This window comes from Trichogramma pretiosum, unplaced genomic scaffold (assembly GCF_000599845.2).
Source record: "Trichogramma pretiosum strain Unisexual culture from Peru unplaced genomic scaffold, Tpre_2.0 scaffold20, whole genome shotgun sequence".
NCBI classification, from domain to species: Eukaryota; Metazoa; Arthropoda; class Insecta; order Hymenoptera; family Trichogrammatidae; genus Trichogramma; species Trichogramma pretiosum.
The window spans coordinates 332,673-359,401 of NW_019641696.1; the positions used below are offsets into that span (position 1 = coordinate 332,673).

At 44.7% G+C, this 26,729-nt stretch overlaps 1 protein-coding gene across 1 annotated transcript in view; it reads right to left on the reverse strand.

Moving 5' to 3' along the window:
- Nucleotides 1–25,196, reverse strand: part of LOC106648425 (hemicentin-2-like) — a 42,388-nt gene extending 17,192 nt beyond the window's left edge. The window contains exon 1 of the mRNA XM_014365326.2: nt 24,268–25,196. Within this exon, the coding sequence (XP_014220812.1) occupies nt 24,268–24,337 (70 nt within the window). The 5' untranslated portion in view covers nt 24,338–25,196. The remainder of the gene's footprint in view (nt 1–24,267) is intronic.
- Between the last annotated feature and the right edge of the window lie 1,533 nt (nt 25,197–26,729).

Consider the following 26,729-nt stretch of genomic DNA (forward strand, 5'->3'; position numbering starts at 1 on the left):
GGCATAAATGTATGCCATATCTTTATAATGTGATACTCGATCGACGTTTCGATTGCCCTTGAATAAATGTTGGACTTTTGTGAATTGCAATTATTATAACGTAATTGCTGTCGATGGGCTCAGAAAATAAAGCGTGGCGCACAATGAAAACTGGTGCAATAATGACGAAGAGAATGAGGCTCGTGTACAAAAGAAAATCTATTGCCGATTTTAATAAGCGCAGCGCCAATGGCGCAGCAGCAGCTTCGAAGCTCGATCATGAATAGTCCGAATATAATACAATAATACGTATTTCCAAGAGGATGTATTATGTTTATATACAACTTTGAGCGCACTCGCACACACGTCTCTGTATACATCTATCTATTGAGCAAAATAATAGAGAGGCTGCAAACGCGAGCGCGCGTGGGACGGGCTAAAATGCAATTGAATCGACAGAGAATGAAGTGTGCGCGCGCCCGCCAATGCTGAAAAGGCATATTATCGTCAAAAACAACTTGCAACTGCCAGACTCCGAACTCATGCTAGAGCGGGCAGAAACACTGCGCGGTATACACAAAGACGCGCGAGCGATAGAGCTTGTACACGCTAAAGAAAAAAAGATGCCGAGTCGCCTCTCACTACTGCGCGCCGTGCGAGTATTATCGGAAAAAGAAGCAAGTCCTCGAGGCAAATATATACGCATGTTTGCGTTTCACGACAGTCTTGCACACGCGAGCAAAACAACGGGAGGAAATTCAAATAATTTCCTCGCGTCTCTATATACATATATTTGCGCAATGGCAAAAAGTTGCCGCACGTCTTTTTGTCTTGGCGCCTTTACCAATATTTTTCGACAAGCGCATATACATAACTCGACTCTTTTTATCGCTTCGCTCGCCCGCTCGTGCGCGCATGAGAGGAAGTAAGGGGCCGGAGGAGTGCTCTGTCTCTGTGCTGTATGCGCCAGTACATATACGAAGTCTATATGTGTGTGTGTGTAGGAGTGTAGCGCCAGTGACTCGCCAATGCGTTCTCTCTCTCCCGCTCGTGAATATCGTTCTGCAATGAATTTTCATACGCATTTATATAGATCGCGCGGAGCCCCGGAAGTCTGCTTTATGATTGCTTCAGGTTTCGAGCTCTCGCGCGCTCGCGCTTCGAGGATTTCGGATTTCAAAACTTTATATATGTATATATACCGCGCCGCGAATCTGCTACGGGCGTGAATTATTATACCAGTGAACGAACTATTGCTCGAGCTCTTTCGCGCGGAAACGGCAATTTTGCCGCGCGCGCTGCATATCGCCAAGATTTAAATATTTAGCTACACCCTGCAGACGCTGTACCGCCGCGCCGTGGCTACCAGCTTTCAGCGCAGCTATTATTATCCTCATTATTTTCTGCTGCGCTCTGCGGAAACAGAGTTAGAGAGAAAACTCTATTTACAATTTCAACTTAGCATAAATAATGCAAAATAATTTTGCTTTCACGACCGAGATGCGTGACTAAGTGTTTGGGATCATCTTTATCCAGCTGCGAGCCGATTAATTAATCGCACGCAGCCCGAGCGATAAACTCTCGAGTCCAAGTTAACTCCGTATCAGTGTTGCGAATTCTTTGATTCGCGCATACGCGCTCTTTCCTTTACGCGCGAGTAGAAAAGCACCGAGAAAGAGAAGAAGTTGAGATGTATGAAAGTTCCAAGGACGAGGTAGTTTCTGACTGGCGACTGCGGATACTGCTGCGTATCGATTTTCACAGCTGTTACCATTAACTTGAAGAGCTACAGAATATCCTCGCACGGTCCAACATCGATGTTCTCAAAAGAAAATAGTAAAAACCTTTTGAAGCCTTTCTAGAGCAATACTCGAAGAATCGTCTCGCGCGTCACAAAATTATTCGCAGCGTCCGAACCTCGTAGATGTATATAATATATAAAAGCTCCGCAACGCCGAGAATGCCAAGAGTATGTGTAGAGTGAGAGGGAGAGCCGCCGCTGCTGCGGTCAGGGAAGGAAGAAAAGAAATCTGTGGCGTCTCGTTAAACTTATTGAGTATAAATTGAAAGCTGAACGACGTGGAAAAGCTCGGGGGCGCACGAGAGTTGTATTCGAAAAATGAGGAAAATTCAGGCGAGAGAGAGCAAAGGTCGGAAAGTTTATCATTGTTATAATGGAATCGTAACATCCGAATTCAAGTCTCGCAAGAAGAAAAGAAAACTTTGGCAAGGAAGAAAATTCGCACGCGTTCGTGCGCGCTAGCGCGACTCCCGGCATACTTTACTCTCTGCGAGACCTCTTGCGAGTTGCTCGCGGAAACCAGTGTATGTGTGTGTGTGTGTGTGTGTGTGTGTGTGTGTGTGCACAGCACGCGTGCCTCTCGATAAAACATTTTCCCAGAAAAACATAAGTAAGTATAATTTTAACAAGAAACTCTAACCACGTCGCCGTCAACGCGCCGATCTACTCTACTCCCTTTTTCTTTTTTTTCTTTTTTTTTTGCGGTTTTAGTAGCACCTTTATTAGATCTTGTTAAAAGAACAAATAAGACTGGATGGCGGTGCGTGAACATCGACACCAATTATTTTGACAAAATGAGCGCTAGCAGTAGCACTCCTTTTCTTACTCCCACTCTTCTCTCTCTCTCCCTATTTTTGCTATTATATTTATTCTTCGGATCGGAACGAGTAAAACCGATTGAACACTCCAAGTATATGATGCGAATGAAAAAAAAGATGCTGAGATGCTCACTCGCAAGAAATGGATACACGTAAAAAATATAAACTACTGAGGGGAGAAAAAAGAAAAACGGGAGTAAGGAAAAAATAATCCTTCATTTTCGGATACGCTTCATCGAGCCAAGAGCTCTCGTAGCGAATGAATATCCGCCGTAGGACTCTTCTCTCTTTTATTCGCGTACTGTGCTTCTGCCGCTGCTGCTGCTGTCGTATATCTATGTGTTTCTTGCCGGTATGCGTGCGCTCTCCAGCTCTTCTCTCTGTCTCTCGGTTTAGCGACGATTATTCGCTCCGATGATTGCATTACGGTGCAGCGCTTCGCGAGATACACACACACACACACAGCTTCTTTTCTCTTTAGCTATACACTTGAATATAAACGTGTACATAAATACCGAGGCCATATTACAAGTTTACGTTTTCGTGCCGCCTCAAGCTTTCAGGTGGGCAGGGGTCGTTAAACTAGCTCTGTGCAAGCGCGACAGCCAAAAAGACTGACGTTTTCCGAACGCAGTTCTACCATTACTGTAGCAACCCGTGGGGCACGTTTGACTTTGGTTGACGTACTTAATAAGTAGATAATCATTTGTTAAACTATCGTGCGCTCAAACTCCAATATAATCTAAAAGCGAGGGTGAAGTCATAATTATTTAAGCTGACGTCTACGTGAACTTAGAGAACTTGTCATCGTTTGTAGGGTGGAATTTTCATAATATAATTGTTTTTATTCTATATTTCAATCGGTTTGCCTGCTCAAATTTTCGCTTATAACGCGGCCGAAGGCATAAAAAATTATTATCGCTAAAAATATAAAAGAAATAACTCTAACGACACAAAAACTATTTATCCACGTAAAAAAGCAAATTTTTACCCTTTCTTATATAGTGGGTGTAAAATTTTTTTTTATTACTCTCGGGGCTTAGTTTTCGCGTCGAAGACTTTTACTGCGCAAAAGAGAAATTCTTCGTATTACCGACAAGTCTCGAGACGATTCTTTGAGCGCATGTATATGTACTATATGCTGTGCTATATTCCACGTGTTATATATACACGTACACATACACACACACAAGCGAATCTTGCTCCCCTGGCGTCTGTGGAGTGTAGAATTTATGAAACCTATATAATTGTTTAGAGCCCCATTAAAAGCGTGAATTTAAAAATGGCCTGGGCTCTCCAGTACGGAGCCAACGCATATTCTCGCCTAGAATATGAAAACGCAGGCGCATAATAACTGCAAACCAATAGAAAACTGCATTACATAGTTAGATCGTTTTTTCGTCCTATAAAAGAGCATTTTTAAACCACGAAAGTCATGACTATTTCAAACCGAAAAATGATTGAATGGCGCGTTTTAAAAAAATAGCAGCTAACAGTCACTGATGAAATTCAAATGTGAATGTACGCGATGGATGTCTAATTTTGTTAAACTACTTAAACATTTATAAATTGCAGCAGAAGATCAATTATAAATCAGACGTAGTCATGTGCACATCTCCTGCAGTTGTGACTCAAAATCGTTGCTGGAGCTAAAGCTCTACAATAGTTTTGACACGACGGCAGTGCTACCATTAGAGTTATCACTACGTAGAATTAGTAAAGAATGAGGTACACGTGCGAAGATGTTGTAACTTTTCATCGTTTATATAGAAGAATATACTTTGTCGCGTAGGTGATATAAGAGAGAAACGAGGAGCTGGAGGCTTGAAAGGATCGGTAAAGAAAAGTTATTGCTTGCATTAAAATAATTGTGGAAAAATCCTCTTTCCATGCTATTGCTGCTGCAGCCTATGCCTTATGGTTAAACGAACGAATAAAAGATATACGAAAAGCACAAGGAAATAAAAATGAAATACGATTGTGTTTGTAAAATTACTCATGATCAAAAGAGAAATGGAAAATATTAGAGAAAGAGAGAACAAAAAATGTTGGTATTCATAAGAGTCATACGGCGCGAAGATTTAGAAATCGATAGAGCTAAAGGCAGTTCTTTTCGAAAGCAGCTTGAAAAAATATTGATTTTTCTTCGCCGCCCGATCCAAATCAATTAAGCACCTATGGTATACTTTCTCGTGCGTATATAAGCGAATAATTCATTCGCTCCTGTGTAGACGATTGTTGTCGAGCCAAAACTATATGAGCATGTACAGAAATATATCGCCGCATTAAAATACTTACGCAGCGGTGAGTGCGCTTGATCGCAATATGAAGTAGCCAATCTAATCATCGCATTTCAGCTGTCGCGCTCAATAAAGAATTTCGATGAAAGGAGTATATCTGTACCTCACAATCATCGCTATAATTGTTTCGACTTATTTGATTATATTTTTTATTTCAAAAAAACTTTACGGTAACTAATTATCTTATTCCGGTTGCGCAATTAGTCGTCGGTAGCTTCGTTGCATTCTATAATTATGATGACGATACGCGATGGGAGCATAAAGCCAGGAAAAAATCCTTACTGCCATTTTCTACGTGAAGCTCTTTTCGCAACTGTAGATGTATATTAAACAAAAATAAGATGAGAATATTTGAGTAAACGAAAAAAATACTAATCAATGGGGAATTTGAAAAAAGACTGCTCCGATATTATTACACACATGATTAAAGGCGGTGAAGAATCACGTGCATCTATTTTCCAGACAGTTGACTTTGTTTTCTAATGTGCCAGCCGCAACAGCACACAATTGATTTATCCACTTTGTACTGTGCCTATCTAGCTCACGAAGCGGGCCATCGAGAAAAGAGAGAGGGCGAAAAAAACGAAATTATAACGCCTAGCTCTGTGTTATTCATCAAGGTAGACCACAGAGCGGTTAGAAAGAGACAGAGAGGCAGGCTGAGTATAAGCGAGCACGAGCGAGAGAAAAGAAGTGCATAACAAGAGCAATAAACTCTTTAAGCAAATTAAAGCTCTCTGCGTGCGTATAGCTTCGTGAATTTTTTTTTTTGCACCTCCCCATTCAAGCTAGCTAACGCTGCAGCGGTAGAAGAGGAGGTGTGTGTGTGTGGTGCACACATATGTATATATAGCGGTCGCTGCTTTGCCTCCTCACTGGGGTAAATATCGACTTTGCAAAAGAGAGAAAGAGAGAATTAGAGAAAGAAAACAGTGGGAGGGATGGAAAGAGAGAAAGAGAGGCGAGACTAAGTCGCGGACGTGCACGTAAATAAGGTCGAATCGATTGGAGGTGTACATAACGGCCACGGATTCTTATATTTATAACCCGCAGTACTAACGCTACTTTGCTTGGCATTATCGACTCACGCAAAATGAAAAAGTAGGTGCCCATAAGTATTATATAGAGGGTTGCGCTCGGCCGAGCTGTATATATATACTCCCCTTCGTCTTACTCTCTCGACATCTCTTTGCCTCTTCATGGACGCTTTAGAAATCTGGTTTATATGCAACACATAGAAGATACATATAGCTGGCAGTAATAAAGGCTAGGTGGATGCGTCGTGCATGGTATGCGTGCGGCGGCGGTGGCTTTGGTGAGATCGCGACTATGTGTGTGTGTGTATGTGGGTGGGTGCATGGGTGGTAGGTGGGTGTTTGTAGAGCCACACTCGCGCAAAAGTTAATCCTTGCCTCGAATAGTTGACTGCATAGTTTCTCGAGTGTGCGCGAGGTATGTCTATAATATCGCAAGTTCGCGGGTGCTTTTCATCTTTACCGGGTGTAATAACAATTGCTCGTTGCGGCTTTCGCCCGTACGAGCTCTCCCCCCCCCCCCCCCCCCNCCCCCCCCCCCCCCCATTGTAAATAACAACTCAAGTGAATAACCTTGTTAATTGTCGGTAAATAGTTGTTTCGATTCGCGTTGTTACTATATACGGCTCGCTGTTAACGGTTCTTCTCCGCGCGTACGTGATAGAGATGGCATAACAATATTTCTCTCCCAGGAGCAGCAGTAGCAGCAGCTTGCTAGAGGCCCGCTTTTATCCATGAAATATTTGAAGTGTGAATTTCAAAAGCTTTTTTATGCATAAAAAAAAGGAGAGCAAAAAATCTACCGAGTGCGTACGTGTATCATAAATCGCACGCACCGGTTTAAAAATGCACAAAGCCCTGTCGCACACGAGAGTGGTTTGATCCCTCGACTGCAGCCAGCAGCAGCAACCCGATTCTCCAGCGCACACCCCAGGACACAATGTAAAAGCTTCAATCCCGTAAATCACACAAGGAAAAGGATGAATAATTACATTACACGACTGGACACCCACTCATTAATTTATAGATTCCATCGACGCTTTTCTCTCTATCTCTCTCTCTCTCTCTCTCGCGTCCGTTCCATGCACTCGCACTCCGTACATATGAGCACAGATATACATAATATATCTATACATTATGCAGCGAACCCACCACGCGCGCCCGTAAGGATCGATCATCGAGCGTGGCTTAATTCGCGGCAAATTAAGCAGCATAGTAGCAGCAGGCTGCAGTCAACCCGAGCCTGACACGTTTTAGTCGATGCAACCGTGAAAGAGAAAGACCGACTAACCCACACACATCCACCAAACGTCCATCAACGGCTCAGCCCCCCTGAACTTTGGCGCGAAAGAAAGGAGGGATTGCGATCTGCTGCATCGGCTTGCATTATATGTGTCGGTGGTTCACTAGCTATATGTACTTCTCGATGCTACTGCTGCTACTATGCCAGAATTCCTGCAGGCCGAGCTAGCAGCAACACACTGCGTTGATGCATTTTAAATGGCCGGCGAAATTTCATCATCGTCGGCAAAAAGAGTTTTTCTCTCTTTTATATATGAGCAAAATGCAGAGCGATACCATCGTCGATAATCGAAAATACCAGCGATAATTTTGCAACACACAGCTCACGCTAGCTGCACAGTCCGTGCGGAGTATAGTGCGCGCCACGTTTATCCACATTTACGAGGCTCGAGAACACAGACATATATAACACGCTACACCACCGCCGAGCTATTGAACCTCGACGAGATCGTGGTCCTTGATAAAGCCAACACTTTTTAGCCTCTTTTATAACTTCACTCGTTCGCTCGCTCGCTCGATGCTTTTCGCGTAAATGGATCATGATTGTATTACTATGATTACCCTGGATACAATGCGATATCGAGCGTTGACCACTGCTAGCGGCAGCTAATACCGATCCAAAGGCGGCTTTTAGCCGAATTTATAAAGCAGCAGCAGGAAGAAATCGATAAGCACGAAATTTAATAACATTGTTGGTTTTGTTTTTTTAGCTTTGCTAATCATTGCTAATTTCAACGAAAATAGTCCATATTGTCGATATCGTTATAAATTTGGACAGAAATTAAAAATCACTCGCAACTTGTCATGCAAATTTCCATGGGTTGTCTTGCAATAGACGTACGGAGATTCACGAAAATATCGTCGATATTTATTTAAGGTGTCCAATAAAGGCATCTGCCAGTGGCTTTTTCGCATGAAGGTACACGCTACGACGGCGTGGCACAATAAAGAGGACTCGACCTGGCGACGTCTATACGTACGCTGCCACATCCTGAAATAAATCGACACTCGATATTCGCGTAAATATATACGTATAGTAGCCTTGGACGCAGTTGCGCGACGACGATGCCGCTGGTGCAGGCTGCACGACTGCACGAATCGATTTTACACTGTACGAGGCAGCAGCAGCGCACACACAGCTTTACAGGGGCCATGGTCTCGATTTTACGCTGATATAATACGTTACACAGGCTGCGCGCGCGCGCGCTTTGTATAGCGGCGAAATAGATGTTTAAATTTGGCTCTGTGTGTGTTTTGAAGAAAATTGCCCCAGAGCGTGGTGCGCACAAGCAGCCATTTTCATTCGTTTGTCACGACGCCGAGCGGGATACGCGGGACTCTAGTAGTAGTGGTGGTGGTATAGTGCAGCCACTGCAGTCTGCACGAAGTACGTATTACGCCGGATGTAATGCGAGCTCGCCCACAGGGACTTCTTCTCGCTTACTGCGCTGCCGCGCAGCTCTTTTTTTTGTCGTCATTGCCGTGCATACGAGAGCTGGCTGCACATACACGTACGTAAGTTCGCATATACCCACATACACATGGAGACTCACACTCGAACACGCACACACGTACTGGTATAAACCGCTGCTGCTGGTGCTTTTCAGCTCAACGGTGTGGATTTCGATGCACACACAGCAGTCTCGTAGAAGGTAGGTAATGGATATATTTTTTCGTTCCTTCGTTCCCTCTCGTTCGTTTACTTGTGTAGATGTGTGCGCGTGTGAGCGCGTCCGCGGAGTTACTTTACTCGCTAGCTCGCTCGCGGTTTCTCACATCGATGAAATAATATCGTAGCCGACAAATCTATATTTATGCAAGCGTTTGTCATGTCTCCCTCTGTGGCGCGGCCATGTCTTTAAATTTTTTAAAGGATAGCGGATGTCACGCTGATTTCCATCTAAAGTATCATTATACATGAATAAAGCTGTAGCGCGCGCAACAATCTTCGTTCGAAAGTCGAGTGGCGCAGGGGAAAAAATTGCGCGATACTCGTGCATCATCGTCATCAGCGTCAGCGGTGGCACGGTTCACTGCCTATTTGTATGTGTGTGTGTACGCTGCTGCAGCAGTCCCATACTATACAGTGAACACGAGCGTCTGCTTTTCTTCTGGCGCGACGTCTTTTTGCACCCTCGCGTCTCTGGCACGCATCGAGTCCGATGCTAGTATAGCAGCAGAGAAAAAATAAATATATATATATCGTTTTGCTGCCGTCAGTCAGTCAGAGTAGTTTCATTGCCGTTGCTGCAATTTTGGGGACGACTTTAGCCATTTTTCATCAGTTCCAGGCACGGAGTCACCGTTTCCTGTGTACGCGAGTATGTTTTTGTCCTGGCTTCTACCTCGTTGCCTCTTTCGTTTTCTCTTTCCCTTTCTTCCTTTCTCTCTCTCTCTCTTTCTGCACATACGAGAACATTGAACCCTCGTATGTGCTATAATTGATGATCGATCGGTATATATATAAGAGCCGCGGGTGATATGCGTCAGTCAGATTATGATGGACATTGGCCGCGGCCCCAACGCGGCTGTACTACCTACCCTGCTCTGAAAAATTAAGAAAGATTTATGGAGTCAACCAACAGGCTCTGCGCCGTCGCGCTCGTGCCAGCCGAACGAGGACAGCGAGGACAAAGTAAACAGGCTCTCGCCTCCACCTCACCGGACGTTGGGCGGGAGAAAAAAAAACCAGTGCTATACGCGACGCTTTACCAAATTGGCTTTGGCGTATCACGAATGACTTGGCACACTTTTCCGTACGCCCGATAGAATCGCAGGCGACACTTTCCACTCTCTGACGCTTCATTCCTCCCACTCTTGCAATGTTCTCATTCATTAGAATTGACGTTTTTGCTCGGCTTGATTTTTCAATCGTTAAGTCCGATAACAATCAATATTTTCGACAAAAATGAATGTCGGCCGCGCAGTTTGTCAATTTTAAAGTGCTGACTTACTCAAGTTAATTAAATCGTTCAATTATTTACAATAATACTTTACGAATAATTGATGTAATTCAGGTCTCGCATTGCGTGAACGGCGTTTCCAATAATAATAATAATAATAATAATAACAATAATTCCAACGATAATTTTGTTAACGATAAATCCATTCAGCAGATTTTCATTCGCCACTCATCAAGGTACAAGAGCGCCCACACAATGCGCTTTTATATGCCTCTCAAAGCTACCACAATGCGATACTTTATAAAGAGTATGAAATTGATATGTTTAATTAGCTTTTACTAGTTATTCTCTTCGTGTCCCAAACGAAATTTGACTCATGTGCCGCAGGACAGGTCGAAAAATGCGTCTGATTATGAAACCATAGTTGGGTCGAAAGGGAATAGTAATAGTATAGCAGCTTATTCTCTTTGGCTCCGCGCAAAAAATACCCGCAGTTTCCAAGCCGTTATCCTTTTTCGCCGTTCGTGTCGCACATGTGCGCGCATCGAAAACACTCAAGTGTTTTCCGGGCCAGTCGCGCGTATCCTTTTTCGCTTACTGCAAACTTTCTTTCTATCTGTCTCTTTTTCTCTCTTTGCTTTCTTGAGTGTGTGCGTACCGCTCAAATTTATGTTGTTGCAAGCGCGCGCGCACGACCCGGCGAGAAAAAATGGATGCTATGTATAGTTAGAGCTGCCTTCCTTTCGCCAGCTGGATACCGTTGCTATCGCGGTCACTCATGCCTACGCCATGCACTGCTAACGCTGCCGCTGTTGTTTTTGACGTAATTCGTTGCTTTATTTCAACGCAGGATGCGATTTAATGTTATGTACTACTACACCACGCAGTTACAAACACATACACACACACACACACACACACACACTGTGAAATACAAATGACTCGCTTGGTATAGTCGTTGGGCTAGTCGTGCTAACGTCATTACTCATCGCACCGAGACGATTAAAGCCAAAGAACCGAGCTTAGATCGATTGAAAATCGCGTGCACTTGACTGCCTGGTGAATCGAGAAATTGTCGTTACTGCGACGTCGACGTTACTTTTCAAAGCTAGGTAAATAAAGTCTCGAAAACTTAGGACTTCGCAAAAATTGGATTGGGAATGAGGTTAAAAGACAAGAGGGTTAAGTAACCAGGTATACAAGCGCGCGCGGAATCGTTGAATAAGCTGTCTCGAGTCTTTGAGGGGGCGATACCTACTACACAAGATGCGATCGATATCGTCTCTCTCTCGCTGCTGTCTAGCGATTCGTCAGGCATACGCTTTTGTTTTTGTCGTGTAAAAATATATACTTTGTCGGGTGTTATCTTTTCGAGATGAAATGGTGCAAGTGACATGGGAGCGTAGTGAAGAAAACGCGAGGCGAGGCAACTCGAGCCTGGCCTTGGCTTTAGAAGTGAGCGCGCGCCTTAGCGTGTTTTCAATGTCAATCGCTCCGATTTCCAAGTTGAGTGTGCCTACTTCTCTCCCTCTCTCTCTCTCTCTCTCTCTCTCTCTCACGTACTACGATGCGATTTACGTGAGATAAGACTCGATGCTTAAGGTGTTTCAGGCTGTATGGTGTTTTATAATAATGAGTTCACATCTTCCTTCTTCTACCCTTGCGCTATATGTGTACAGGTACGCTCGTTCGTTCGTTGACTTTTTAACGCCTGTGGGAATTAGATAGGGCACCCACTCGCTTATACACACGCTCGTAATACATGTATGAAAAAGGCGGCCGTAATTACGTTGTGTGTGAGGGAGGAAGGAAGGTACACGGTACACATGCGTGTATTGTGCGCGCACGCAAAAGTTAAGTATCCGCCGCCACCGCCGTGAGGAAACGGCTTCGCACTCGGGCCTTTCTATTGCACTCGAAGCTATTTTCCTGCGCCGAGTATCCATCATCATCATCATCATCATCAGCGGCAACAGCAGTACGGCGGCAGCGGTGAGGCAGCCGAGGTTTTTTTACCGTCATCCTCTTCTCCAGCTCGGTGGGAACTTTCTTGGGCGCGCTCCGTGTCTTCTATAGTACGTTGTATACATTCGGAGAGCGCCGCGTCGAGCAGTATCTTCGCTTGGCTTTTGAATAAGGTTTCTTTTTATTTTTGTGTTTCACGCGGCAGTAGAGATATGTGCGTGAGTTTCTTCGAGTCTCTCTGCGTAATTACAAGTCTTTTGCCCTTACTTTGAATACGCGAATTTATTTCGTGTCACATTATTTTCGATATAATTTCATTTTTGCAGTACTCAAAATTTTAATGGTATAGATGCGAATTCACAGAAGCCAGCAGTGGCCGTGTATCAGCGCACCGTCTAGCGTGCATATTTATAATGATTTATTATTCACAAGGCGAATCCGTGTATACATTTATATACCTCCGTCCACATAATTGAAATTTTGCATTAATTAAAGAGTCTCTTTATTCCCCGTGTACGTACAAACGCAGTCTGCTCTTATATGTATCTATGTCCGAGTACGTACACATATATAATATGGCGTATATACGTTAAAATATATACGTATCGCGCGCTACGTACTCGTAGATGTGCGGCAGGTAGGTATATATATTACCATTGTACTAATAAAGCGTATATTAAATTGGATTTTATACTGTAAATTCTGGAACAATAGGGGGAATGTATTAATGTACTAGCAAATGTAGTTTGTAACGCGTAACTCCAAAGGAAATAATTTTTGAGAAATGCGGTCTAAATCTCAAGTATACCATGGTACCTGGAATATACATGAATAGCAGCAACTTCGCTAAGCTCACGAGAAGTTGATAAGCTCATTTACAGAATTTGATTTGTTCGATGTGTTATTTAAACTAGTGTCAAGGTATACGCAATATTTGCCCCGGAAGAGCGTGTGTATACATACGGAAGAGTTACTTATGTATTATGCATTAAAGCAATGCTGCGCTCGGAGAGTTCGGTACCTACTACTACTACTGCTCCCGCTACTGCTGCTGCTAGTATACGGGGTCTCAGCCGAAACGAGCGATGCCGCTTATGAACCGCAGGTTATACCATACGGAGCGGGCGAATTACGCTCGTTTGGCCTCTCTCTCTCTCTCTCTCTCTCTCTCTCTCTCTCTCTCTCTCTCCGACCNGTTTGGCCTCTCTCTCTCTCTCTCTCTCTCTCTCTCTCTCTCTCTCTCTCTCCGACCATACAAGATGCAAACACCGATGAAATAGCCCTTATTAGTACACCGCGTAACTCTAATTACGAGCACGTAATAATCTGCGCGCCCGCACACAAACACACACGTATAACACGAGTGTGTATGGATACGTCTATGCGCAAATTATATACGGCCCGCGAACGCAGATGTTATACCTGCCGAAACTGTCATCGGTTTATGGGCTCTCCTATAAGTGATCGAAACACCTATAGTGCCTATCTCTTTCGCGCTTCTCCGTGGCTGAGATTATTTTCCTTCTAGCAGAAATACACAAAATATATTATGCACTCGGGCGACGGGGTAAAGAGAAGTAGGCGATTTATCGCTCGTTAAACTCGCGTGTAATAACAATACACGCATGTGTATGTGCGTACGTATGTATGTGTGAGTGTATGCAGTTAGCTTATTATGGATTTTCCTCCGATAGGCGGTTATATATTAACGTGTTACTAGATTATGCAGTACACGCGGCTGGGCATTAGAATACATATTGCGCCGGAACAACCGGAGAGTATAGTACGCAGTCAACTACAGTGCTGCGCGCTGCTCCGGACGGATGGGCCGAAAAATAATGGAAATAATGGTGGCCGCGTTCGGCAATGGTCCACCCTCTTTTCTACGCCGCATTATACAAAAATTTATATACGCTATATAAGCTTTAGCAGCGTATTACGCTCATTCCGTAGCGGAAAATAATACGGTAGCTCACGCAGATGCGCGTATTATTGCTCGGCACATATAGCGGCACTGCGCCACAATCGAGTTTCGCTCTATCGTCAGCGTTGTGATTTTACTCTCGACGCATTGGAGAAAGTATAAGGGATAAGAGAGGAGGAGCTGTGCAACTTCGTTAACGAAAGTTCGCAGCTCCATTGTTCTTTTGTTTTGGCTTATTGTGTGTGCCACGGGTGCTGTTTCACGAATGATTCGTTTTATGAATTTTTCATCATACGCCGATGAAAGTTCGAATATAATCGTCTTGCCCGTTCTGCGTCAAACTGATGTTTCAAAGTTTGATCCGGTAACTGACCCACTATAAGCAATACGCCATTATTCATAAAATAACGATGGCTCGTTCTGCGCGTGTAGTCGCAATTTGTTAAAAATTCTCCGTTGAAAGATGGCTCTTTGTTACCATTTGTACAATTGTAGTTATTGGCTCGAAAATTCTCAACTTTTTGTTCGGTTAAAATTTGCTGCGAGCTTTTTTAGTTTGATTTTGCATAATACAGGTGAAGCTGCGCGCGTGCGAGAACAAAGAACAACGAGCGAGGAGAGCGAGAGAGTATTGCAATTGGGTGCGAACTAATTTTTCATTTGAACGAAAATAGTGAGTATCGATCGGGCGATAAAACCGTTTTTTTGCCGCGCGCGGCCCTGAATGAAAAATAGTGCAGCTGAGCTTTGGCGTGCGCGAGCGTAAAGTGGCAAAATCGTTCTCGAATCCCCCATGTGTATTAACAACGCAAATTTTCCCACTGTGGTTCGCACTTTTTTCTGATACTCGTTCGACAGACTGATAGCGATATGCGTTTTTATCAGTAATTATGCAATCGAGTTCGTTAAAAAATAATCACAAAAAATCAGCTGTAAATCACTATAGGTTCGTTCATCAATTTGAATTACATCCATAACAGGCCACAGTTATTATTGCTTTATTAAAAATGTTAGTGTCCTGCGAATGCATTCGCTCTTATCTTAAGCAAGCGTGTTTACATTTAGATGCACCAAGCACCATCGTCCCAGCGGTCTATTATTAAACCATCTATTTTCTGAAATAATTCAATTTGCTCCAAGTCGCAAATCATCTTGTAGCTATTGCACATTGTGTTACGTGCACAGAGAGTAAACGTCGAACAAAAGGATAGAATGAAAAAACAGGATCTTATCGCAAATTCATTCATTAATCTATGGCTTCTATGCATGGGTAAGCTCACCCGTGCGGGTGCTAGACCTGAAAGGCTAATTATTTGAAACGGTCGCGGGGCAGCAGCAATTTCTCATATACTCTATACGCTCGCACACATCTTTTGCCGATACATTATATCGTAGAAGCTGGCCGCTGCCGCCGCGTGGTAAACATTTCAGGGCCATGTCGTTCGCGCCGTTTTATTACTGGGCGCGCGATAGAAGGGAAAATCGAAATTTCCCGGCGGCAGCTACTACTACGCTGTTTAATTTGTAATTTAGTATATTTTCATAGGTGCAGCGCGCGTTTATATATAGAGAGAGAAATGGCTGTGCTGTGGCGCAGCGCTGCTCGAACGATTTCAGCAAACGACTGTGAAATATCTAGCCAACCGAGCGTCCGCTGGGATTTCGGCTTGTAAATTTACGCAAAGTGATTTGCTCGCTGCGTTCTCCTGTATGTATATATATTCACTGGCGTTATATATACATGTATATATACGTGTGTAGGTGGCGGCTCTGCGTATATTGTATGCGGTGCATGTCTATTTATATATATATATATGAGCTGCTACGAGCATACATACATATACACCCAAAATGTGTCGCTTGCGAATGGATGACGAGTATTATTTAACAAAACGTATGCATGCTGCGGTGTGCTCGTTCCATGTTCGCCGCTACTGTGTTACTGCGACCGAGCGCGTGAGGTGACGCATAATTTTTAGCGCGTCGAGAATGTGACTCTATATACGACGATACGACGACGACGACGATGATGATGCTGCTACTGCTGCATATAAGCTCTCTGTTTGTTTGGACAGGCTACTTGTGCTCGTGTTGGTTTTATATGCGTGATTATACGGGACCGATGTTGCCTCTTTTTTATCGATTTATCATTCGAGCACCAGGCATAAATTATGCTAATTCTTCGGTTACAACGCTGACAAGGCGAGCGCGCGTCAATTTCTTGTTGAATCAACTTGATGCTCATGAGCTGACGAGAAAGACGAATGCATCGATGCACACACAAGCATGATGCCTCGCATACGCACACACTGACTTCGATACGAATCGGTGCGATGGAAAAATGAAATGGTTGCGTAAATAAAACAAGGTTTGTTGTAATACCCTCTCGTTGCGGTTTGCCTTCGTTATCATACGTATATAATACTGAGTACGAGGCGAAAAGGCGAGTGAGAGAGATGCCGGCGGGGGAGTTAATAAATAGAAAGTTGGAAAAATTTGATGCTTGTTAAATTCATTATACGATCATTTAACAATGTATAGACTGACGGCGAGCGGAAAAAGTTATATCATGCCTTTATTTTTTTCCGCTCGGAGTTTCCACGCACCAGGCAGCGGCGCAGTGCAATGCAGCGGCATTATCAAAAGTTTATTATTTCCTTTTCTCTCCCAACGCGCTGGATATATAATACAAAGTTGGCGATGCTATGGAGTAGCTAGCAGCGACTTCGATTTCTAGCATGACTTTTGTTACCTCGCCAACGCGCGCGTTCATGCACACACATACACACACACGCGCGCCGATTAAACTTTTTTCCTCGTGCCGCACTCGCGCGTACAGTTTATTACAAGGCCGGCATTTAAGGCGCTACTCCTCTCGACTTTTCGTATTCGCTTTAAAATATTTCAAAATTTGTAAATTTAAATAATACTCGTCATTCATCCAGATTAAACATGTTAATTTTCCATTAAAACTTTGACAGCAGCACGAGCAGGAGCATGAGCAGCAGCAGGGGCAGCGGCAGGCGTACGAGGCAGGCAGGCAGCGCGGCAACTATGGTGGCCTCGGTGTATAGTGGTGTATGGCATCGAGCTTATTTTGCAGAAGCTATAGCGTCGCGCTCGGTATATATAGATATATATTATAATACCGATCGTTATGTAGAGTAAAAGCTTGTTCGGCAAACTTTGTATGTCGCCAAACAGTATTATGAAACTTTTAATACCATAACGGTCGCGCAAATGAATATACGCGGTATGCATCGCTTGCCTTTGTTTGTGTTTATTTTCATTTTTAATCTCTCGCTCTTTCTCATTCGCGCGTATGTGTGCGGGCGCGCGCGCAATCGTACACTGCTGTTGCAAGATTTACAAATATTTTTCAATCTCTCGACTCCATTTGCACACATCGCGCTCTCTCTCTCTCTTTCTCTCTCTCTCTCTCTTGCCAGCTTTTTTATCGCGACTGTCGAGAGTCAGATGAAGTCAGGAGAGAGAGAGAGAGAAAAAAAAATAAACCTGGTCCCCTATCAGAAGTGCAGGGCGCGCCATATATATACGTATATTTAATAAATTTGTAGCGTACACTCGTTGCATTGCGCAACGAGTTTTGCCAGTCGCAAGTATACGTGTAAACATCCGTATACTCGCGTATACATATAAGAAAAGGGAAATACTGAAAGGTAGTGCAAAGCATATACGGGAGAGAGAGAGAGAGAGAGAGAGAGAGAGGGTGAGAGCGAGCGAGCTAGCGAGCACCTCGCACTACGATGGGTTCGCAGCGGAGGGAGGGAGAGAGGGAGAAAGAGTCAGTGCACTCGTCGTCGTCTCGCTATCATCCGAAAGATCGGCGGAAATCCGCGCGCTGCGCTTGGAGAATCTATCCTCTCTCTCTTTCTCGCTATACAGGCCAACGGAGCAGCAAGACGGGAGTCGTATTATGTCTATATATATATACCTATAGAAAACGTGCAGTGGGTTTAGCAGTAGAAGCATCAGCAGCGCGAGCTGACTGTGCGCGCACGAGGGCGGCAGCGCAGCAGCGAAGAAAAGTCCGGTGTAACGAGAAAAGTCAGCCAAGCCAGACGATAAAGCGCTCCTCGGCGCTATAGCCAGGGCACGTATACACTCGGCGAGTTTTCGCTTTTTGATTACACTTTGTATACGTAGGTACTGTAGTGGCGATAGCAATGCGTTATATATGTAGCGACGCACCCACACACGCACTCGATTCTCAGGGATTACACATTATGTACTCATACTCACACACATGCGTTTCCCTCACTATTTATGCGCAGCTCCTCGCACTCGCTCGCTCTCGTCTCTCTCCTTCACTCAGTCTCGTGTGGGGCATGTATGCGTTTGTGCGCTATCAAAAGCCTATGGGCATGCGTATTATTATTACATTTATGTAACGGCGTTGGCAAACTTCGAGAGTCGACGTGCATAATACGACGACGGTGGCTGCTGCTGTTACAGACTTATACGCTCTCTGCTGGAGTTACGCTCGCTTTGACTTTCAATAGGGAAAATACACGCAGTTTCTCTGTGTGCTTGTGCTGCTGCTACTGCTGCTGTTACAAGTAAGCGTGTAGACGCGTATGTGGCTGCTGCGTTATATGAATGCGATTTAAGCTCAAATAGAGCCGTATATATACGTACGAATGCGCGACAAGCTGCGTTGTGTTGCGCGAATATGTTAGGATCCTTTCCGCGTGCGCGAGCTGCATTATGTGCTTTGCGCACAAGCGGCGCAAGTATCGAGAAAAACCTGTATCGTATTTACGCGCTGACTTCTCCGCCTCCCCCGCCAAGCATATACAATATAGCTGCACACATACACACACACACACACACAAACTCGCTAGTCGCTATACCAACACACAATGAGCAGCAGCTAGGATTGTCGTTTAAGCTCGGTATCGCATTGCTTCCAGTCGCTTGCCTCTTTGCTTGCTTGCGCTATACATAATAGCCTCGGCCTCTAATAGTCTGCGTCGTAGCATTGATCGAAATTGAAACTTTCATAACTCTTTCTTCGATTCGACTGCTGCAAAGTACGCTATATATACGCGTGTATGTGCGGTATATAGCAATCAAAGCTACAGTATGCATACGCTGCGAGTGTGCAGCTATAGTCCGCGCGATCGAAGCACTGCACTGCGCGAGCGAGCGAGCTCAGAGGCAAAGGCTCGCGGGCGCTCGATGCATCGCGACTGCAACGCGTACGTTATACGTATAGTACTACGTTGGCTGCACATAGTCGAGCTCCAAAACTCGGAATTCGCGCGCGTAGAAGCATTTCTGTTATGAAATTCGCTACATTTCCATAATGGAGTTTGGTGGTGTCTGCCTCGTCGCATTGAGCGCCCCGACGACTACACTACCGAAGGCGAACATTGCGCTGCGCTTTTCGTCATTTTCCATGGTCTGCCGGTTTAATCTTCTAACGTAGATATATATAACGCGGAATGCTGCCGCTGCTGCGTGTACATTATGCCTATAGCAGTGCAGCTGCACGAGCACGACTCGAGCTCGAGCTCGCTCGCTGTGTGCAGTTGCATGCAGGTGAAAGCCTCGCTCGAGCTATATCGTGTATTATATCGTGGCGCTCTGTAGTGCAGCTCCGTGCAGCTGCTGAGCTGCCTCTCACTCACTGCGTCGTGATTTTCCAAGGCTATAGACGAGAGAGAGAGAGACTCTCCTTTAAGCCACTGACACAATGGCGAGCCCTGGCGCAGACGCACTGTGTACGCTTAATTGCACCGAGCCAAGCTCGCATTAATGTATACGATATTGGCGGTACACATTTTTCGCGCGTTCAACACATGTATGTGAGTAAAGTTTTTGCTCGATGCGCACTTTATGCGCTGCCATTGTATTACAGTCGCGGGTACACGTGTAATGGTGGTGTACTGTATGTGCGCGAGCGAGCACTGGAATCCGATATATCGGAGGCAAAAAGACGCGAGGCAAGCGAGTTCGAAATGAGTGCAGCGCACGCATAGATCGGTATACGTTCGCGGGATGAGGGAATTAGTTTACAGCGTTGATGAGTATGTGTGTATAAACTGTGTATGTGTGCGAGAGGCACATCGTTGCTGCTGCTGCTGCTGCAGTCGGCGGAAAGTTTTGCTCGCGGTTTTCACATAATTAGTTGCGATGCGAGCGCTGTTGATGCTGCTGCTGCTTTTGAAACTTAACACTTTGTGTTTTCCAGCTCTGCGGGTGACGCGGTTTTCGACCTAAACTTTCCCGGAGTTTAATTAAATTAGTTCCTAATACGCATCTTTATGCTTTTGTTTTGTTTGGTTTTCGAAGCTAAAAAGTCCATCATCGATGTGGCATGTAACGAAGCACATCGACGGCTAAAGTAGCAGCAGTAGCGACAATACAAATACGCTTTGGGTTTTGCCCTGTAAGGTATATAATACGCGAACGCTATGTGCATTGAATCTGCTGCAGCGCTCGGCTGCTCGTTCGAGTACTGTACGGCATCACAGTCCATGTGTGTTGCCCGCGCGCTGGCGCCTCTAGTGGCGAGCGCTGCAAATATCGATTCGCAGCGAGTATATAAGGCAAGTGCAACAAGAGGTCATCAACTGCAGCGTACACCGAAGAACTCTAATGATATACGCTTAAAACATAACAAGTTTTTTTTAACAAGAATTTCACAACATTTCAGAATTATGAAATTGACACCAACGACATATATATCTCGTTATAATTGACATGGATATGAGCGCTTAATGCACTCCACACGCGAATAAACTCGCGCACTTTTCGATTGAATTTTAATCAAATTTTTTCAATGTTATGTAATCCGATACGAGACATCCCAGTTTTTCCGGTTGTATTAATTAACGAGCATCCGCAGGATTGGGCGTTCAAGTGGCCCACTGCTAACAAACCTCAATCCAAGCTAGGCGTTTGAATACTTAATAATGTGATGTTGTTGCTATACCGGACTATGTTGCTCTCGTGGCCATATGCACGAGGCGAGACCCTGAACCTGACCGCGCAGCTTCTACTTCTGTGATATCTCGTGTTAATTTCTATGTTTCTCCGTTCTTATGACTCGTGCGTATAAGCATGTTAATGCGGCATATGGTTATGTCGAATCTATTTTGACAGCTAACTGACGTATATTAAGGCTAGTTATCAAACCACTACGTACAGCGAGGAAGAGGAGCAGAAAGCAGATGCAATGTCAAAAGGAGCCAATTAGGATGATTTTTCTCGTAGCTAGTTTTTCAGCTAAATAAGTGAAGAATAAAGTAGGGTATATAAACGTGCTGCTGCTCGCGTACTCTGAACACTGTCTGTATCCATCTACCTACACATCTAGCGCGTAGATATAGCTCGGTGGCTTTTTTTTCATATTTATTTTTCTGCAGCTAAGCAAGAGAGCTTTTATATCCTTTTGCTCGTCGTCTGTACGGTATCCTGGTCTTTACCCGAGAAGGAGCGAGTAGAGCACATAGCACGTAGCTGAAAGATTGAGAAAATGGAAAATCGACGAGCCGATAGTCGCTCGCTCGACTTGCTGAGCGCGCGCCTGATCTGGCTTGTCCGCATCTTCTTTTTCTGCTGCTCCTGCCAGAAAAGATTAAACTTGAGTTTCACGCGATGATCTTTGTGGCTTTCTTCGAGAAATGAGCGCGGAGAAAGAGACTCTCAAGCTAAGGTTTAAAATTGAGTCGCCCAGGATTATACCCATAATCGAAATTTTATTCTTGTACATTAGCTCGAAAATGTCAGAGTATTAAACGATGCACTTGTATACGTGTATACATCTGTGTGTGTGTGTTCGTGGATAAAGGCTGCCTTTATAGCCACGATACATAATAAATGTGCAGCCCACATAAAATGCAAAGAGGAGGCTTTGAGATTTCTGACAACCTCGGTCGGACTATATCGATGATTCATTCTCGACCTATGGTTTTCGAGAAATTTTCAGTCGCAACTCGCCTTTGTGAATCCATTTGAAAGCATAACTGTCTCTCTAAAGTACAAGCGTATGTATCCAAGAAAGGTGCATAAAGTTAAAAATCGAAAGAGTCATGTACGGTCACTACATCGAGGAGGAGCATCTCTCTTTTTCTGCGTGACTCAGTCTGCTGCGCGATCTTTCATTTGCAAGCGAAACGATTATATTGATTAATTTCGTTCGCTCGGCGTTCAGGAGAAAAAAAATCAAATCGCGTAAACTCGTCTGGGATGCACAGAGCAGCAGCTACAGCAACAGCAGCAGAAGGAAAAAAAGAAAAAGAAAAACTCATCAGGCTAGGAAGACATAGGGTAATAGAAAAAGAACGTATAAATTGCAAACTCTCTCAACTTTTAATCAAACAGCTTTATACAAATGCACGTGCTTATGTAGATATGTGTGTATACGTGTGTTTGTGTTAGCGCGAGCGTACGTATGTGTGTGTGTGTGTGTGTAGGTATAGAGCGAGGGAAAAAAACTTGTTCATCACACTTTGTGCGCGGGCTCCGTATGCATTCTCTGGTGCTTTTTCAAAAGTTGCTGGTGCGCGGTGTTGTTGCTTCTATGTGTTAACGACTACTACGCCAGCCAGCCCAGCTTGCGTAGATTACGTCTCTTGTAAACTTCAGCGGCGGTGACTGCATAAGTAGACAAGTTTGAAAAGGTTGACTTTACTTTTTTTTCCTGCTGCCGGAGAGCCACGCGTATACATCTCTCTGGGATGGTAAACCTCGAGAATAAGTGCAACTATACGGTCGCAAGTTGGAACGATCGGTCAATGCGTTTCGACTTCCTTGCTACGACAGTCTGATCGCAGTTTATATAGCTAACTGATGATTCCCCGATAAACAGCGATTTTCGTTTATCGCAACTTTCCATCTCTATCGATGCTACTACCCTTTAACCGAATGCGGAGTGCAGTGCAGCAGCAGCAGCAGCTCGGTGCAGGTGCAATTATAAATTACTGCCCCGCGAATATCATTGCTCTGCCTCGCGTGCGTATTATTGCGCTAATGCACTCGTACTTTATGCACTCGTTTGCCCGACTTTTAAGTGTAGGCTAATGCAACTTGGCTACTTTGCGCGATTTTTTTTACCCTCCTTCGAACTCATTATAGCTACTTTATGGCTGTTTATTGTTGCACACTCGAAGTTGTTTACTTTTTTTTTATTTTTCTTTATTACCTAGCTAGCTGCTGTCGACGTGAATTGCTCGTGGCGCGTGCATTTACGTATTACGTCTGGCATTGTTCAACGATGCATCAACACGACTTTAGCGCTGGGGCTTATCGAATGTTTTCACGTGCAATTGCTGCTCAAAACGGAGGAAAATTCTTTTGCCCATATTGAAACGTAAGTATTTAATATCAATAATATCGTAGGTTCAACCGTGCGCGATGAGAGAAGAGGAGCGCTCGCTCGCTCGCGCTTTCGTTCAAAGTCAATATCACTCTGTTGACTCAACGATTCCTCGAGTCGATAGAGTTTACAGTAAGCTGCTGCTGCTGCTGCTCTAAAAAAAGCCGCCTCCTCCGAGGAAAAAGCGAATTTTCAACGTTAAGCGCGGATCGTTTCGAAGAAATAGGAATTCTTTCTCTCTCGACTCCGTAATATACGTACGCACGCGTAGCGTATGGCACATATATATAATACATGGTACGCGCGGATAAACACAAACGCACCTGTGCTTAATTGCTCGTGCTAGCGAGCTGGCGAGCTGTCTTACTACGTTTGAAGTAATGACACAGAAGAAAAATAAAAAAATCCCAAAATCATCGTCGATAGAGCACGAAACGAGGAGAGAGTCTGGAGCAGCACTCGGTGCGTACAAGGCTGTACGCTGGAGATTTACTACGAAACTAAAGGCTCGAAAATCACGTCGAGGCCTTGTAACAGCAGCAGCGATGGAAGAGAATATATAGAAAAGGTGAGCTAACAGTTTGCCCGCGCGGAATAGAAGGTATGCTGAGAAAACAGACGAGGAAGGGAGATGTATAGGTATACACACAGACAAACAAGGTGCACACGAAGCGAACGAGGCGCATTCCGACGAGCACGTCTATTACTGCAGACGTCGGACTGTTGTAGATGTGTATAAAAGAGATGGTGTAAATGTATAGATCCAATAGGAAAAAGGAGCAGAAGCGGCAGCAGCAGCAGGAGCAGACTGCAAAGAGTCCTGTCTACCGTGCAGCTGCCGAAGTGTATCATTGCAAGGACTGTAGGTATAACGATGATCCTGTGTGCTACTCACCGAGGCCAGCTATGAGGAGTGCCGCGACGATCCACATCGTGGATGCTATCCTGGTTAGCGAAGTATTCATGATCGTCGATTGCAATTCACTTCGCGATCGCAACACACTCTTTTTCTTCGCTTTTCCGTCGATCACGTCATGAAAATCATTCGCGATTATTCACGTCACTATTTTTATATAATATTGGCGATTATTGCACTGCGAAAACTACTATTGCTTTGCTCCTTCTCCTCGCACACTTGATTTTTCACTTTTTTCTTCTTCAACCTTTCGATCACTGTTCACGAATATATATAATGAAAAATCAAAAATGTACACTTCGTTGCGGTCGAATGATCATCTCGTCTTTGCGACTGAAATGGAGTTTTTCGACCCTGCTCTAAAACACCTGGTCGAGTGTCGTTGCTGGTTCGACTTCAACATCGATCACCACTGTAATTGACGTAAAATCACTGTATCGCACACCGATATATCACCCAAACAACAATAACAAACAACAAACAACGATGACAACGACTGAACAACAACACTGAAAAACTGTGATGCACTTGATTGCGGGCACACACCGATGATCGCGCGCGCGTTCTCCAAGTCGGAGCAGCTGGTTACGTCGTACGTTTGTCACCCCGTTTCGGAGCGATATCGAATAACGATTCGCAGCAGCGGCACAAAAAAAGCTGCAACCACCACCACAAACACAATTGCACAATGTTCCAGTTTTGAGAAAATTCCGGAAAAGATTTCTCTGAAAATTTCAAAAGCTGGCGAGGATGATACAGAGCGAGGTTCAGCGAACCGACACCAAGCTTGCTCTCTGTAAATCGTGGTATATAGTGTAGTAGTGTATAGTATAGTTGAGAGAGCGTATTTTTTCGCGCAACGCAGCGTGTATAGGAGGAAAGCACGAACGTCACGGCGCGCACGATGCTTGCTGTTCAAGAGCCGCGCGGCAACTGAAGCTAAGGGCCGCGCGGTAGGGGTAAAACGCGCGCTCTCTCTCGCGCTCTCGCTTCGTGCAGCGCGCGTATAGCTGTTCTGTGTCTCTCTGTGGTCTTCCCCCACCAGCAGCAGCAGCACCGCTCTATGACCGTCCACGACTACGTATACGACGACGGAGAGCGCCTCCAACTCCACTCCGGAGCAGCAGCAGCAGCAACGTATACTTCTGAGCTGCAGAAAGTCCCCCTCTATACACACAACAGCCAGCCGTATATATACGCTGTGTGTACGTTCTGGGGCAGCGCGCGTATTTGTGCCGCCGTCGCCGCACGCGGCACACAGCACATACAGCTTCGCCTTTTTCTCTTTTCTGTCTGTATACGTATATACACGATTTGTATGTGTATGCTTGAGTGTGTACCTTATGCGTGCTCTATAGTATACGTTCGTTTTTGAAACGGCTGAAGCAAGCTGCTGTCGACTGTATATAGCGTATAGGTACGCGGCAACGACCGTTTCGCCGAGCGTCAAGGGGCCTTCACAATCGCCCTGGCCTTTTTCGCAGTGTACTACAGCAAGCGAGCGCGGGGGAGTGAGCAGTACCCGCGAGGGCACACTGTACATAAAGTAAGTGTCGCACAAAAGGTACTGTGGCAGCATGGGGCTATATATGCGAACGAACGAACGAATCGCGCGCTTTGACATCGACACTGCTCCAACTGCCGTATAATATGCCTACATGCTACTAGGATGCTGCTGCTGCTGCTGCTGATGCTGCACTGCGCGCATATGCACTTGCATATATCGTAACGTACTGTTTCGGATTGATGCGCGGGGCAATTCACCATCACCCTTCTACGTTTGCCAAGTAGGCAGCTCTCCCTGACAATTTTCTACCCTCGAGTGAAGTCAATTTTTCGGGGGCATAATTAACGGAGCAAGTAACGGAGTGGAGCCTGCGGCTATATATTTTGTCGCGGTGTTTTTTGCTCCGAAGCTTAGGACAGATAGTACGCCGAGGGTCAAGTTTTCTCATTAATCGCTCTGACTGTCTGACCAGAGATGCAAAAGTAAGATCCCTTAGACAGAACGACAAAAGAATTGCGGTTTTCTTTAGCTATTCTCGCGCTCAAGTTCACTGTCAATATTCGCCTCTTTCTCGGGCTCGCTTGGGAACGCTTCATTGGACCCATTGTCGGTCGCGAGCGCGCGTATTATGGCTACCTTGGCTATTATTACGACGGCCATTTGTAGCTGGTCAGCCTCTAAATTGTCCAAGACTTTTCAATATGTTCCAACGTCGAGAAAAATTACTCTGAAACGACTCAAAACGAATCGTATATTTTTCTCCATTACTTTTTGCATTATCGTTAAATGGACTATTTGACAATGTATTCGAGAGTGGACGAAATTGATCGTTCGTGTTCGTTACGAGTTATGTGCTTGTTAAACTCCAAAATTTCGAACGTGTATAATACAAAAAGCACGAGTTGCAGGAAACGTTGATGCATTGCATACATTT